Source organism: Pelodiscus sinensis, chromosome 15 (assembly GCF_049634645.1).
Source record: "Pelodiscus sinensis isolate JC-2024 chromosome 15, ASM4963464v1, whole genome shotgun sequence".
NCBI lineage: Eukaryota > Metazoa > Chordata > Testudines > Trionychidae > Pelodiscus > Pelodiscus sinensis.
The window spans coordinates 38,115,461-38,132,370 of NC_134725.1; the positions used below are offsets into that span (position 1 = coordinate 38,115,461).

Sequence of the window (16,910 nt, forward strand, 5' to 3'; positions counted from 1 at the left end):
CTAGTTAACGAGTGCCTGGGAGCGGCACCCGGCTGGCAGCCAGCTGTGGGCAGAGAGAGGACTGTTCCAGCCCTGCTGAAACCCCACATGGACCTGCTGGCTTGTGTGTAGCTCAGAGCAGGTGGGTTCTGCTCTTACATGCTAACAAGGTCACCCAGGACAGCAGCAGACACTGTTTCACCACATCCAGCCTCCCATTGCGGAACAGAGTTCAGTCCACTCAGTTGTCTGGCTATGTAGAATTTTAATGATTCACCCTGCAGAATCCAAATGCTAATGAGGAGTGAAAATGCCAGACGTTCGTTACTTGTGCTTCTTACAGCAGGTGGCGAGGGCTGTAGGAGTACCTGGAATGACAAATACCTGGGTGGATTTCTTCTGTTGGTTAGTCATCTCCTGAGGAGGTCATTGTAGAGCCTATCACAGCCCACAAACAGCTGCAGCACAGCAGACCCAGGCCGTTAATAATACATGGCTCAGCAATATGAGGAAAAGAAATCATTTCATTAGTGCTGCCACTGAATCTCACAGGCAGGCCTGGAAGATTTTGGCTGAGATGAAACCTCCGGTGCAGCAGGCGGCTGGAAAGCTAACAGAAAAGACTGACAGGATTGTTAAGTAATGATGTTTTTACGCCACGAATAGGCTTTTGTGGCCTTCTGTAGTGAATTTTGATTTATTGCCAAATATGGCATGTGATCTTTGCCAAACTATAATTGCTCGCCAGGAGCTCTTGATCCAGGGAGGGAGAAGCAAGTAGCAGCAAGTTGTCTGCACAGATGAGCTGTCTAGTGGGTGAGAGAAGGGACTGGAGGGCAGGGCATGTGTCTTTTTTTTCCTTTAACAAACAAGGTGTTAAATCTTTGCTGTTCGCACATTGCCCTGGCACTGTGTGATTCTGATTTCACTTGCTCCTGAGCTGGTCCTGGCTGAGTCGTTATTGTGTGGTATTGACTTGGGATGTGCACCACGAATCTAATTGCTAACATGCCCCTTCATGGCTCAGCGCTGAAGGGCAGTGAATCGTTTATAGGCTAGCTGAGCTGCTGGAATGAGTGAACAAACTGAGAGTGGAATTAGCAGGGGGAAGAGAAGGCAGCTCTCCTGTCTCCATGATGATCTCCATGGCCCTCCTGCACGGAAAGGCAAGCTCGAGCAGCAAGCAGCACTGCTGGGCTCTGAAAGGAGCCCTGCCAGTCCGTCTCTGAGGGAAGGTGGCCGGGCCATGTCGAGGAGCAAACGGGTGCAGGGTAGAGTGTGGCAGTGAAACGTGTTCTCAGAGAGCGCCCCCTGCTGCACCTTCCCTAGGGAGAAAGGAAGATGCAGATGTCTCCGCTAATCTTGCACCAACTGTATCTCTGTCAGACACATGCAGGACCCCAGCTGCTGCTCCGCGTGCTGCCCTTCTAGAAGGATGTTGCAGTGCATGGCCACCAATGATCGCTGTGCTGGCAGGTCCTTTCTAAAGGCAATGTGCACTGGGGACCTAGAGCTAAGCCTTGTCCCCTTCCCCCAGAGCCACATCTTCACTCAGTTTTACTTGGCCCTTGTTCACCATTGATGTTGGTGGGGATCCATGGGGTCTGTGTCCCCTGCCAGATGCCAGGCACTGCCATCCACGCCTGGGGGGCATGACGACAGCACACGGCGCTAAGGACCTGAGCCCTTTGGCTTCAGACTTTGGGTCCATGGAATCGGAAGGGGCAGGTGGGCTACAGGCAGGCACTCTGCATGCTGCCCAGAGGAGGGTGGGCTGCCCTCCTAATGAGCTGCCTCTCGTGGTGAGTTCACAGCCTGTCTTCCCCACTGTCTCCCCAGCTACATCTGGCAGCACATTGAGATTGGCTACGTGCAGGGAATGTGCGACCTGCTGGCACCTCTCCTGGTCATCCTGGACGATGGTGAGTGAGCATGTCCCTGCAGCTCCAGCAGGTGCGTGCAGCTGAGTGTTTGAAAGGGGAGGTGGGGTGAGAGCTTGCTGACTCCACCACTCCCACAGATCTGCCAGGTCCAGGCATGCCTGGCTCTGCCAGGGTGCCCTGTGCCCATGCTGCTGCAGGCTTCCAACAGGGACTGCACGAGCACAGGTTACACTTCCTCTACACAGCCTCCAGCAGGGCCTGGAGAGACCCTCTGGGTGGGGAAGAGGCTCTGTCTCCGTGCTCCGTTGCACCCTGGCTCTCTGCTGCCGAGACTCAACAATTACTTTCAGTTGTGTGTGCGTGTTGCCGATGTGTACGTACTGACACCATGCTAAGGTGGCTGTGCACTCTGTGAGAGTGTGTGTGTGTGTGTCTCTCTCTGGTCCCATGCAGAGGCGCTCGCTTTCAGCTGCTTCACTGAGCTCATGAAAAGGATGAACCAGAATTTCCCACATGGGGGGGCCATGGACACCCACTTCGCTAACATGCGATCACTGATCCAGGTACTGGGCTGGGCTCATGGCGGGAGGGCAATGGCTTCTCAGGCCGGCCAAAGGAAGGTTTTTTTCATTCAGCTGCTGTGTTGAAGGGCTCGTAGGTGGAGGGTGTGGGGGAATCCTGGGTTCTGGAGGCAGCTCCCTTGGTGTTTGGGGAGGGCACTGGAGGCACCTGTGGGGAACCCCATACAGGAGGGAGTGTTACAGCTACAGAGGAGCTTGATGGAGCATGGGCAGGGCAGAGGGCAGGGCCAAAAGGCTGGATGGGAGGAGTAGCTGGTGCCTCTTGTGCACTAACTGGTTCCTGGGTTCCCTTTGCTTTTCTTGGACAGATCTTAGACTCTGAACTCTTTGAGCTGATGCACCAGAATGGGGACTACACCCATTTCTACTTCTGTTATCGATGGTTTCTCCTGGACTTCAAGCGAGGTGAGTGGTGTGAGCCAGCCATGGCCTCAAGACCTCTACTGAACTCAGCACAACAGGAATGTCCCAGGGTGCCTGTATCTTAAAAACGGGGGCTATGTCTACACTGCCCTCATTTTGTGCAAAAAATATGCAAATGAGGCGAAGTGTGGAATATTGCTGTGCCTCATTTGCATAATTAATGAGGCTCCATTTTTGTGCAAGAGGCTTTTGCACAAGAGCGCAAGAGGGGGATTTTAGCCATGTAGATGGCTTCTTTTTGTGCAAAAGCCTCTTGCGCAAAAATTGAGCCTAATTAATTATGCAAATTATGTTTTGCCTCATTTGCATGGTTTTTTGCGCAAAATGGGCACAGTATAGACATAGCCTGGCATCGATTCAGATATTCCTGGGGGCAAGGAAAGGAACAAATTCAGGGATCCTGTCCCAGTCTTTGCTTGTGCCCCACAGGAGGCTCGTCTGGGGAGCCTCCCCTCCCTCCGACCCATCTAGCATATAAGCTGCCAGGAGTCAAGCTCTCAGTGGCTGCTCTGCACTCCATTGCACAGACTCCCCATCTTGCGGCTTGCTGCACCATTTGGCCCAGCCACCCGATGGATGGATGGAGGAGCAGCTGGGCCACGGTTCAGTGGTGGTGGCATACCACTGACATATGGCGTGGCTAGCTCTCCATCCATTTGGAGGAAGAGCAGGGTCTAATTTCAGTGGCTTTGTGATGATGAAGCCAGAGTGACATTAGCAGATGTCATTACAGGGTTGATATTTGCAAAACACCCCCGGTCTCAAAGCTTTTCAACCTAGGGGAACAACAATTCATTCTTCTTTTTAAAAAATAAGTTGCAGCTGTGGCTCTCTCTGACATTCTCATCTAATGGCCTCCCCTCTCACCCCTCGGACATCCTCCCTCCCACGTGGAAGAGATAATAATCTGGCTTCATCCTAGTCCCCGTAAGTCACAACACAAAGTGGCATCAAAAGCCAGCCCAGTGGGAGATTTCCAGAGTAGGCAGGCTGTGGGTTTGGAATGTCAGATTGCTAGTGAGCGAGTTATGTGAGCAGTGCTAACACTAAGCTTGCGGATAGCTGCGGTGGGGCCATCCCTTACTTGAGAGTAATTCCTTCACAGAATGCTACTTCCCAGTATTCTCATGTTGGAGCAGCAATAATAGGAAAATAATGTATATTAGATGTAGAGGCCATAATGTGGATAACAAATATCTGGGCACAGGAAAGTGGAATAATTTATAGAGTCACATACTTTAAGGCCGGATAGGACCATTAGATCATCTCGTCTGACCTCCTGGATAACACAGGGCAGAGAATTTCACAAGTTATCTCTGTATTGAGCCCTATAACTTGTGTTTGGAAAAAGCAGCTCTCAGGAGGGCAGCCAGTGTAAGTTGGAAGACATCAAGAGATGGAAAACCTGCTACTTCTCTTGAGAGCTTGTTACAGCAGTTAATCACCCGCAGTGTTAAAAAAATGCTGCCATATTTCTAATTTGAATTTGGCTGGATGCTAAATCCTAATGTTGGTGCTTGTTCTGCTTTTCTCCTTTAAATCTTTTGCACCGGGACTGAATGTTCTGCCACATCCACCCATCTAACTCCAACAGCTAGTAAGGTTTCCCCTTATTATACTGGTGGGAGATCCGAGTCGGCTACATTTTAGTCCTTACTTCCTAGCAGGAGTCTGATTACTTTCCATTGATGAGAACAACTTTCCATATAAGTTAACCCTGAGTCTGAATCCAATTCCCCTTTAAAACCTTCCAGAGAAGGGACCCTCCATTGTTGCTGGGCATTCTCCATAGACCCATTCTAAGTCCTGAACCCATCCCAAATGATGCCCTAGCATAGCCGCTGTTGTTCTCTCTGTTACAGAATTGGTATATGATGATGTTTTCTCTGTCTGGGAGACTATCTGGGCAGCTGCACGCGTTTCCTCTTCACACTATGTCCTCTTCATAGCCCTGGCCTTGGTGGAAATGTACCGGGACATCATTTTGGAAAATAACATGGATTTTACAGATATCATCAAGTTCTTCAATGGTATGTCCTGAATTTTGTTGGGCAGAGCCACTGGCAATCACTCAGCCTTTGTCAGCCAGTATTCGTGGTTTGGTAGTGTTAGTCTCACCTGATAACCAGTGTATGTTGAAACAGAATGGGACAGTATCGCTCACGAGAGGGCGCCAGGCTGATGTCTTGAGCACAGAGGTGTGAGCCAGCGCTTTGTCAGTTCTAATCCTGACTCCGGATTCCGCTTCCCTCTGGGGCTTCAGGGCAGTAGCTTCACTGCTCCATGCCGCAGATTCTCCACTACGTGTATGGTTACATCCCCTTGTGGGGACTGGTCTCTACAAGGATTCTTTAGCTAATGATGATTCTCATCAGTATTTAATGAGGAGCTTCTGGACACAGCCAAGATTAGAGGCCCACAACTGCGCTGAACAGCTTTCACTCCTTCCCCAAACATGGCCTGGGGAGAGAGATGCAGACCATTGGTGGGCTCCTGCCTCTCTCAAGACTGGAAGCTATTTGGCCATCGTTTGTTAATTCTGTTTCTTTCCATGTTCCAGAAATGGCTGAGCGGCACAACACTAAACAGCTCCTGAAGCTGGCCCGGGACCTGGTGTACAAAGTGCAGACGCTGATTGAGAATAAATGAAAGGCCTGGGAAGGGAGAAGTGTTCGGCGAGACGTCATGAACTCCCGTCCAATACTTCCTGCCCCATCTCCTTAAAGTGCCATAACTGTGACAAAAAATCTTGGTAGTTCGACACATGCTGCTCCCTAAGGTGAAAGTACCCTCATATCTGCTCTTACGCTGTTGGGCTTGGGCATTAGGGGAAGGATCCCCTGGTTTAGTTCTCCACTCAGCATTCGTTTTCAGTGATTGACCAAAGATCCGTAAACCTTCATTTTATTTCTTTTTTCAAACCTTTTGACTTTGGAAGCCAGCCCTGAGCAGATGTTTCCCTGCCTTGCTTTGCTTTGAGGGTAGTCCTGCTGCTATGGTTTCCATCTTGAGCAAGAGCACTTTCCAGACAAAGCTTTCTCAAGGCTGCTGGGCTACAGGCTGGCTGCACTTCTGCTGGCCCTGGGGTCTGCACCTCCCAGGAAGCAGCTTCCCCTGCGACAGGAAAGCCAGGCTGCACCCCTCTCAAGCTAGTAAGAACCAGGTGGGTCTCAGTATTCTGCTGTGTGGGAGAAGAGTGCGGCTGTGCCTTCAGAGGAGATACTCTGATCTGACAGACCCTCTTCCTACTCTGGGTTTTTGTTTTCCTTCCCTTCCCCAGGCTTTACTACAGTTTGCTCCTCAGCCTGTGGCCAGAGCATGTGGAGCTGCAACCAGCGGATGCCCTGTAGTTAGGTGCCAAAATCAGAGCTGAGCTGTACTGACAAGTCTGGTTCCAGTTGTGGGTCCTGAGCACTTGGAAAATCCGGCCTTGAGCTGTTTTGCAAATTCAGGGTTTTGTCCCCAGCGGGGTCTCTTGTGCTTGTGGGGCCCAATCCTCAGCCCATTGGCGTCAATGGAAAGGCTCCAAGTGGTCATCAGTGGGCTTGGATCCAGCCCATGTGGAGAACACACCAAGCTTAGTGTCCTCTGCTCTGGGCAATTCCAGGGCAGCTCCCCTGCAGTGGGATGGTCTTTTGGACCACTAGACCTGTGGCCTGTAGCCCCTTGGCCTGCCCATGTGCAGCGGGAGAGCTGAGCTGCTGTGTAATTGGTGAGTTTAGTGCGGCCAAGAGTTTGGGATTATTTTTCAACTCAGGTAAAAAAAAAGTCAAAGAGAGAAAAGGTGGGTGTTAGTGGCTTAGTTCCTACATGCCCAGGAAGGTCATTACCCTGGATAAGCCAGTACAGGATTGCTTCTAGCAGCTGGGAAAATGCTTTGCTGTAGCTCTTTCAAGGGGACTTTCTCTCATTGTACTGCAAAAATCTGTTTGCCAGCCATACAATGTGTGATCAATGTGTTCTCTCTTCCTTCGCTCAGCTCCCTGAGCAGGGCCAGGCCAGAGCCCCCTGCACTGAGGGAGTGGTGTTCACCAGCTGGGGAAAGGGACCCCGCTGTCCCTCCTCCTGCAGAAGCCTCCTTTGTACTGATGGTGTTTGTGTTTATGTGTGGTGTGTCTCAGATGTTGCTTGCAGAAGAAGTCCAGAAGAAAACAGTGCGTGCTCCAGAATCCACTTGCACAATACAGTGAGTCAGGGTGCAGCCATGTGCACAAAGCAGTTCATCTTTCAGAACTATGGGGATGCAGAGTCTGTAATTACAAACTAGGGAAAGGCAGTGCCTGCTGACCTCTTTGGCTGGAGAAGAATACAGGGCCAGGGGAAAGCAGAGGAAATCTGTCTTCTCTAATTATTCATTTTGCAGGCTATTTGTGCTTCACGCATATGAGGTAGGAAATCCTTTGAAGCAATTTCCTGCCCAGGGTAGAGCCAATCTGCCATATTTCACTACAAAAAGAGCTTCATTTACTGGAGAAAACAGTTTGCACTAGCATCTGAAACCGAAGAAGCTGGGCTTTTAACCTTCAGATTCAAATATGAATCTCTCCTCTTGTCCTCAAGCAGAGTGCAAACCTCACGCCTGCTCTGGCGACCTGTTCCTGATTCTAGACCATGTCGCTTTTCAGATGTTAGAATGGATAAATAATCTGAGTAACCTTGTTCTAAATGGGAATGGGTCAAAGTGACACCTTCTCATAGCAAAGCTAAGGAATAATAACCATTAGGTAGGCATTAATAGTAGTATTTTATCAAGCAACAACTCTGATGACCCTAGATTTCAGGCTTTTTTTTTTTTTTTTTTTTTAAACAGATAGCTGAGAACCCTGCACAAATATCTGCTATCTGTATTATGTGAGTGTGTCTTTGGGCCCATCAATAGCAGTGTTTTTGAACAACTTCTAACAAAAAAGTATTTATTTATTCTATTGACTGTACATTACTGTGTGTCCTTGTATACTGAATTCAGTGAGTGTGAATCTTTATGCAAATGGAGATATATCTTTTCAATGTTGCAAACATATCTTGTAAATGTTTACTGGGAAATTGTGTCTATATATACAGTATAGAGAAAAAATGTGATTTAAGTGGGATATTTTTTTTGAGGAAAAAAAAGGAATCTTTACTTCTAAGAATTGTGTGGTTCTCTATAGCACCTACTCAATGATGTGCCAATCTGTCACTTTCCTTGTACTGTGAGAATTGCTCAGTTTACATCAACAGAAAGCTCAGTGCACATTAAGAAACCATTTAATCTCAGCTTTGTTTGGTTTCGCTCTGATTAAAAACTGTGGAACAGAAACAGAAATGATTATTTTATCCCTCATCCTTCAATGGAATCACCACAGGTGGCTCTTTTCACCCCACTGATTTCTGTGGGACTCTGCATAGGCACTGGGGTCAGCCTGGGTAGAAGTGATTGCAGGATCAGGGCCTAGTGTGTTTTGTTGCAGCAAATTACACTCCCCCAAGAATGTAATATATTAGTCTGTAGTTAAAGAAACCCTGTATCCATTTAGCTCAGAGAGTTTGAACGTTAAACGGATCCCAGGCTAGTCTCCAGGAAAATAATGAAAAACTTAGAGGGATACAGTCTCCTCTCACTTTGGGTACATCTACACAGCAGGGCTAAAGTCAAATTAAGCTACACAACTTCAACTACATCAATTGTGCAGCTGAAGTCGAAATAGCTTAATTTGGCTTTTGGCGCTGTCTACATAGCAGGAAGTCGAAGGAAAAGCTCTCTTCCCCCGGCTTCTCTTACTCCTCGTGAAATGAGGGTTACTATGAGCCGGAGTAAGAAGTCCTTCAGCTCAACATTATTTCATTATTATGGTAGTGTAGATGTGAGCAGTGCAGGGGCATGGAAGGCAGGGACCCTGGCTAAGGAACCTGCTGGGCTGCTGGCTGGAAGCTGCCCAGGTAAGTGTCTCCCAGCCAGAGTAAGCCTCTGGCATCTGAGTCTCTCCTTCCCCCAACCCTCTGTCCCCACTCCTGCATCCCTACCCCATGTAATCCAAACCTTCTGCAGCCTTGCTACAGCCCCCAGACCACTTCCCAGATACTACACCCCTCCTCAGGTCACAACTCCCTTCCAGACCTTGCACCCCAATCTGCTGTTCCTGGTCACAACCCAAATCCCTGCAGGCCCTCCTTCATTCCTGCCCCAGGTTTCAATGCCCTTGCAGACCCTGCACCACCTCCTGCACTCCTGCCCCAGGCCAGAATCCTCTCTTGCTCCCATACTCCTCCCAGACCCTGAATCCCAATCCTCTGTCCTAGGTCACAACACGACCCCCCACCCTTCTATCCCAGATCACACTCCCCTCCCAGACTCTGCACCCCATCCTACACCCCAGTTTGCTGTCCTAGGTCACAGTCCCCTCCTCCACCCAAACTCCCTCAGAGATCCCACATCTCAGTCCCACACCCCAAGCTCCCTTCTCCATCCTAGACACTGTACCCGCTCCATTAATATCATGGAAGAGTGTTGCCCTAAACCACTTACTCAATTCTTGGAGTGCCCCCCCATCAAAAATTACTGCCACCCTTGAATTAGAATAACGTGACTGTGATGTCCACTCCCATCCATCAGTGGTTTAAATACTGTAGAACCGTGATGTGTGTGAACACTAGTCTTACAAACAGCATTACACAGCCCTTTATGTAACGAGCGAAAAAAATCACATTTTAGTGGCTGAAAACTGAGTTGCTGTCACTACATACTCTAATGGCTCAGTGCATCAGGAATCGCTTTTTGGCAGCTCAGAGGACAAGAAGTAAGTGGTGCTGAGAACCATACTGCAACGTGAGCACTGTACCATTTTCAGTGTGAGATGTTAAATTTTCTGAACTCCTTGATCACTAATTAGATATAAATAGGGGTTCTATTGTAATAAATGGGAACTGACCTCACAGGACTCTCAAGTAATGTACATGGGGGTTGGTGTGTCTAGGGCTCCAACTGGATAAAATCCACACAGCAATGAATGGGATAATTGCACTGTGTGTAGACAGACCGGAGATAGCTTTAATCTAACTAGCTCAGGTGCCAATAGCAGGAAAGCCATGACAGCATTGGTTAGCTGCCTCAGTACATACCCAGGTCAACAGTGTAGATATACCCTTAGTACCCACTTGTATCCACATAATTTTTGTGGTAATGTGTATCTTCACTAGCATGCACTGTATGTATGAGTTGAAGGTAAATGGGGGCCACCTTTTAAATCAAGCTTGTATTGTGTTCCACGTATAGAGTATCAGTTCCTATTGAAATTGATGAGCTTGTGTATGAGACATCTAGTTCGTACACTGAGTGGTTTCCTTCTGGTAATTTAAACAGAACGAGTTAAGAGGGTGGCCATTGGGAAGGAGCTTGATTGTGGGTTGAAAGGATAAGGATGTGGTAAGACAAGTGGAAAACAAGCACATACTGAAAGACTTGGGGTCAGGGCCAGTCAAAAGCTGCTCAGAGTTGCAAGAAGAAGATTTTGCTTGTCTAGCTGTTAAACTTTTTCCCTCTCCTGAGTCCTTTCCTTTCTGTCTGAGTGTGCCCCTGTGCCATAAAGGCCCTAAAATTTAAGAATCACCCTGCATTTTCTGGGAAAACAGTGCCATATCAATTAGAGAGACAACAATTTTATTATGGCATAAGCTTTCGTGAGCTGCAACTCACTTAATCAGATGGGTGAAGTGAAAGACAAAGGAGACAAATAGAGATGCAGAGATGGGAGTGTTACATCAGAGCTACTTCCATCAGGTTGGATGTGAATAAAAAACGGGAAATTCCTTATGGTAATGAGTGAGCCATTCCCATTCCCTATTCACACTCTTTCTTATTGTGTCAAATTTGCATATGAATTCCAGCTCAGCACTTTCACAGCTAGACATTGGAAGGCAGGTCAATTCTCACTTACAGACAGCCCCCGAACCTAACACACACCAGCAACCATGCACCCCATCACAGAAACACTCACCCAGGAACCAATCCCTACAACAAACCCTGTTGCCAGCTCTGTCTACACATCCACCCTAGTGACACAATCCCAAGGCCTACCTACATCAGCGATACTACCTAAGGCTCATTCATCTGCACATCTTCTAATGTGATCTAAGCCAACATGTGCCAGCAATGCCCCTCTGCCATGCGTATTGGACGAGACTATATGCAGCCGAATAAATGGATGCAAATCAGACCTCAAAATGGTAACATACAAAAACTAGCATGAGAACATTTCTTTCTTTCTTTGCTACGGACTTGCAAGCAGACAAAGTGCCTTTTGACACTAATGGTGTATCTAGACTGCAGGTTTGTTTGGTTTTTTTTAAGTAGCCTTTTTTTGAAAAAACTTCACCTGCGTGTAGACTGCAGCCACGTTCTTTTGAAAGTAAATCGAAAGAATGCGGCAGTTTTTTTGATCATGGTAAACCTAATTTTTTGTGGAATAATGCCTGTTTTTGAAAGTATGCTTTCGAAAAAAGGTGCTATTGAATGCAAATTGTGCTTTTTTTGAAAGAGAGCGTCTAGAAAAAGCGGCTTGCTTTTTTGAAAAATCTGCTTGTAGTCTAGATGCTTTCTTTTGAAAGAGGCTTGTAGTCTAGATGTAGCCTAAGATAGAGCCTTTGGCATGAATATGTTAGATGATTATTGTGATATGGGGCATATTAGATGAGCCAGATTAATATTTTCGTTCTGCAACTCCTGGACGTACAATTACAGACTTGAAAGCTGCAATCCTCAAGCAAAAAAAAAAAAAAAACCCTCAAAAATTGGCAGCAACTTGAAACTGCTGGGCTGAAATTCATATGCAAATTTGATTCCATCAAAATGGGTCTGAATTCGAATTGGGAATGGCTGACTCATTATCATAAATAATTTTCCACTTTAGATATTCTTACATTCTTACCCACATCTACCCTGATTGACTTAGCTCTGATGTAACACTCCCATCTCTGTATCTCTACTGTTTCCTTTGTCTTTCACTCCATCCATCTGATGAAGTGAGTGTAGCTCATGAAAGCTTATGGCAAAATAGAATTGTTAGTCTTTAAAATGCCATCAGATTCCCAACTGTCCCTGAAACATATCACTTTTCTTTCTTTCTTTCTTTCTTTCTTTCTTTCTTTCTTTCTTTCTTTCTTTCTTTCTTTCTTTCTTTCTTTCTTTCTTTCTTTCTTTCTTTCTTTCTTTCGACACATCAAATTTCAAAATCAACTATTTCAAAATAGATTCGAAATACAATATGCAATTTGTGTAGCACATCTTATTTTGAGTTTAGAGTGCTGTGTAGACGCACCAAAAGATAGAGCCTTTGGCAGGGGAATGGGTCAGACAATTATTGTGATATGGAGCAAATTAGATGAACCAAGTGAATATATTTTCTTTCTGCAACTCCATATGGATGCAATTTCCACCTTTAAAGACCCAGAGCTTATATAGGAAGGGGAAGTTTTTTTTAGCTCTGAGATCAGGTTGCTTTGTATACATTCTACTTAATGTCCAAAACAAACCACAACTCTACTCCTTTCCTAAGGGATTGTTAATGGATTCTTTGCCTGCATTTGAGCTTTCTGCAGATGTGACAACTCTCGATATCCATCTTCTTCAGCATTAATAAAGTGAGCATTTTAGAAGTGGTCTTTGTTCCTCAATGTGCTTTACATAGAAAACTTATTTCCTTTTTACCTGTGTTGAGACTAGATGGCCTTTCCATAAACAGTTCTCATACGGATTGACTTTTCTTGACAAAGACCAAGATTGCATCGAAGGTTGTGTCTATACTGCCATTTGCAGCATTAAAACTTTAGTTGTTCAGGGTGGGGAAAAGCACATCGCTGAGCAATAAAAGTTTTAGCACTGAAAACTGCCAATATAGGCAGCATTTTATCAATGGGAGCTGTGCTCTACAGTGGTAACCCCACGTTTGGGGTGTTTTTGAGAGAGCTCTCCCTTGGTGATGAAGAGTGACTACACTGTCCATTGTGCTACAGTGTGGGCAGTGTAGGTATACCTTTACTTTCACTCAGAGCCTTTTATTTTTTTGCAGCCTGTTAGCATATAGAACTTTGCTTTTGCTGCAGTCCAGCCAGCATTAGTGTTAATGATAACTTTTACTGATGGTTTAAAAGCCAACTCAAGGGAAGCAGTTGTTCCTGATGCTATAATGTAGACAGCATAATCTTATCTGTTCTGTTTGGGTAAAATTCACGTCTTAGCAGAGGACAGGCACAATCCATGTAAGTCCCTCTTCAGAGGTATGTAAGTCTTCATGAGCCAAGGCCATGGGTGAATTTTACTTCTACTTAAGTTTGTTTCTTATGACTAATTTTAACTCTCAGGTGACAGAAATCTCGACTTTCTTTTCTGTCCCCACTTATTCTGTCAATCAAGTGATTTCACTCAGTTGGGAGTTACTTTAGCGATAGTCTATAAAGAGTACAGAGTGCTCGTTCCATGACCCTTCTCACACAAATGAATTACCATTTTATCTTTAAAAAATTAAGTGACTTGAAAATATGCAGTGTAAGTTGCTGCTTTGTTTTGTTCAGCCAGTGATTGTCTGAACCAGTTTTATAGAGAAATAAAAGGGAGAGATTTTTTTTACATTTGATAAAAGTATTGAAAATATGGCACCCTTTTGATTTATCTATCTGCTTTGGAATCTTAGCTGATACCCGCAGTTTTAGTAATGTTTCCCATATTTCTTGAGCACGTGTAGATAGCGGAAGTACATAATTTGTTATTTATGAAGTGTATGTTTTCCATCAATTTAGAAATGTGATAAATATTGCTAGAAGGAATAATTAAAACTCTGCAGGAGATAAAGGTAATAGAATCATAGAACACTAGAACTGGAAGGGACCTTAAGAGGTCATTGAGTCCAGTGCCCTGACCTCACAGCAGGACCAAGCACCATCTAGATCATCCCTGACAGGTGTCTGTCCAACCTGCTCTTAAATATCCCCAGGGATGGAGCTTTGGCAACCTCCTTAGGCAATTTATTCCAGTGTTTAACTATCTTGACAGGAAGTTTTTCCTACTGTCCAACCTAAACCTCATTTGCTTCAAGTTAAGACAATTGATTATTGTCCTATCATCAGAGGCCAAGATGGTATTTTCCTAATATTATACCTCTCTCAAATACCTTTCCATTTTTATTCCTTTGAATTTTGCTTCTTCTGTCTACAAACCACCTTAACTCTGCCCTGCAGTTATACCATGCAAGACACATGTTAATGATTCAAATTTTTTTTAGTTTTTCAGTCCCAGATTAAAGACATTTAAAGATGTATTAGATTTTTGTGTGTGTTTGTCACTGAGGGAAGAGTTAAGATTGTTTGGGTGCCTTAATTATGCATTTCTGTAACTCAGCATATTTGGATTACTTTCAAGATTAATCTTAATTCTGAATTTCCTGGGTTTATAATGCTTGTGTTTTAAATATTCACAGCCTTCTTGTACTTTATTTTACTCTAAATTAGTGATGTGTGCACTCTAGTTTTTGTCAATTATTTCCTTTAAAAAAATACTAAAAAATTATACCTGAACACTAACTGAGAAGCCCAAAGAGAATGTTACTGCATGAAATTGCTCAAGACTTAAGGGTACAAAGTATCAGCCTTTATTTTTATTTTCAGGGCCAGGCTTCCCAGTAGGTTCTAACTGTGTTATAGGACTTGGAAGCAGGACTAAGTAGCCAGACTCTTACTGGCTCATTAAGCTGCATTTACAACCATTCTGCATTGCCAAATCAGTACGAAGCAACCAGAGTTTATACCCTAGTGTCTGTCTACTGCCTGTCCTCCACATTTCACCCTGGTTCACCACCCCCATGCTCTTTCTATTGGGTAGATCTAATGCAATGGACTGGTTTTAAAATGAAATCATTAGGATTAATGGTAATTTTTTCTGCTACTTTTCATAACTTATAGTGTCTCCTTTAGCAGCAGTTGGCACATAAAATTGTTTAGAAAAGCTCATAAAATTGCCTGCTTTCGAAATGGCCATCATCTCCCATTTTTTCCAATAACCATGAAGGCACGTTGCTCCCAGAGTTTAGACAGTGGTTCTGTCTGTGCCAGGAAGAGCTTGCTTGAATGGAGGAAGTGGACATCTTTGCTAAGGGCAACAAGTGACCCTACTCCCATTAAGAACAATAGAGAGTAGTAGCTATTTCAAAAGAGGGCAATTTTTCATGGGAAGGCTCTATAATAGAACTTTATCTCCAGCTCCTGCAGAAGGAGGGACTTTCAGCAATAGCTAAGAATGACCATTTATCTGAAACATAAATAAAAATCTTCAAATGTTAACCTATGCACAATTTCTCAGTAAGCTTTAACCATATGACAGATTTGAAGTCTGTGTTGTTTCCATACCAAAATAACTGAGGTTAAATAAAAAGGTCTGACACTGGATACTACATTTCTTAAAGGGACATAGTTTTACAAAAATTATTTTTCTCTTAAAACTAATTAATAGATTTACGTGTAAATTCTCAGAAAAATCATTTTTATCTAAGTGTGGAGAATTTGGGGAGAATAATCTGTATTTTTCATAAAAAGAAGTTGCATCCCTGCTTTATATACAAAATGCAACTCTGCCTTCACTATGGACTCATGAGTGGCACCTGTCTCATTCTAAACCTTATAATTCTAACTTTAGTTTTTGCTAAGTACAGTGGGAAACCCTAGAGCACAGACGTCTTATACATCCAGGAAATTAATGGTAAACTTATCACAAGGATGTGTTGGAAAAAGAATTAAATTTAACAGGATTAGGAATGTACTGTAGGAAATGGTGTTAAACCTCATGTTGCCCTACAATTAATTGCTGCTTTTACCCATAGGATGCCATTTTGGTCTCTGGAATACACTCTGTATGAGAATAATGAGCATTGTAGCTTTTATTATAACGTTGTAGAAGTGCTGCTAAAGTCTGTCTGAGCATATTTCACTTTCACACTGTGGTATATAATATCCGTTTTATATTTTACTCATGCTTTTGGGTTTTCTTTGTAAAATGTTCCTTACTGTTATTGAGAAAGACAAACTAAAACTATATTCTCTATGGTTAAATGTATTTTCAAATCAATAAAATTCTGTCTGTTGTTTATCGCTGTGCTTTTACTGACTAGAGACACTAGAAAAGGAGTTGTAGAAAGTGTTGTATCTCTTTTAGCCTGATTCTTTACTCCTTTTTGCCATCAGTTACACTTAAGCATGTGTTATCAAATGGAATATGTTTTACACATAGGATGCAGACTTACTGTTTATGGCTATAAATGATGATGTAAGATCAAAGAAGTGAAGAATCAAAATCTCAGTAGGTACTCAAAACTCCCATTGACAAGAAAGCTTTTCATGGGTCAAATGTACACTGTGGGTTTTGTTAAAGTGAGTGCCTTTTTTTCAAAACATCCTTTGAGTGTGTCAGGAAAGCAAGATGCAGCTGAAGCCTAATCAACCATCCGAAGATACTGAGATTCTCAGGAGTCAATAGAGGAAGAAAGCGTGTTAGCAGCTGGTGAAAAAAGGGAGGTTTGAATCACTGATTCTTTTGCACAGCACAGGCACAGATCTAATTTTCTCCAGCAGTGGCACTGGTTTAGAAGCTGTTTCAGAAAGATGGGCAGAAAAGAAGTCTGAAAAGTGCCTCCTCCTAGATAATATAGTTGGTGCTTGGTCCAGCAGTGTGGGTAGGGGACTAGACTTGATGACATCTTCAGGATCCCTCCAGTTCTAGTGTTCTATGATTCCATGAGAACACTTTGAGACAATTACATGTAATTAGTGAAGACCATTGCTCTTGTGGGGAATTGGAATGGCTTGCAAAGATGAAAAACATTTGTCGTTCTCACCAGGTATCCATCATGAGATCCCAAAGGGTAGTTTTGCTGATAAAAACCTATCCACTCAACTTGCACCTCTGTCACAAGCCATTGAAGGCAGTGGGAGTCTTTCCACTGAGTTCAATGGACTCTGGATCTGGCCCGTGGTACACAAATAGTGGCCGAGGAAAGGTGCTGAATATCAGCAGATTCTGCCTTTT

General features: G+C 44.4%; 1 protein-coding gene across 6 annotated transcripts in view; it reads left to right on the plus strand.

Annotated features, from left to right (window-relative positions):
- Positions 1–15,974, plus strand: part of SGSM1 (small G protein signaling modulator 1) — a 95,686-nt gene extending 79,712 nt beyond the window's left edge. For all 6 annotated transcript variants that reach the window (XM_075898859.1, XM_075898863.1, XM_075898860.1 and 3 more), the window contains 5 exons: positions 1,819–1,901; positions 2,316–2,425; positions 2,752–2,848; positions 4,729–4,896; positions 5,427–15,974. In XM_075898859.1, the coding sequence (XP_075754974.1) occupies positions 1,819–1,901; positions 2,316–2,425; positions 2,752–2,848; positions 4,729–4,896; positions 5,427–5,515 (547 nt within the window). In that variant the 3' untranslated portion in view covers positions 5,516–15,974. The remainder of the gene's footprint in view (positions 1–1,818; positions 1,902–2,315; positions 2,426–2,751; positions 2,849–4,728; positions 4,897–5,426) is intronic.
- Positions 15,975–16,910: the final 936 nt, after the last annotated feature.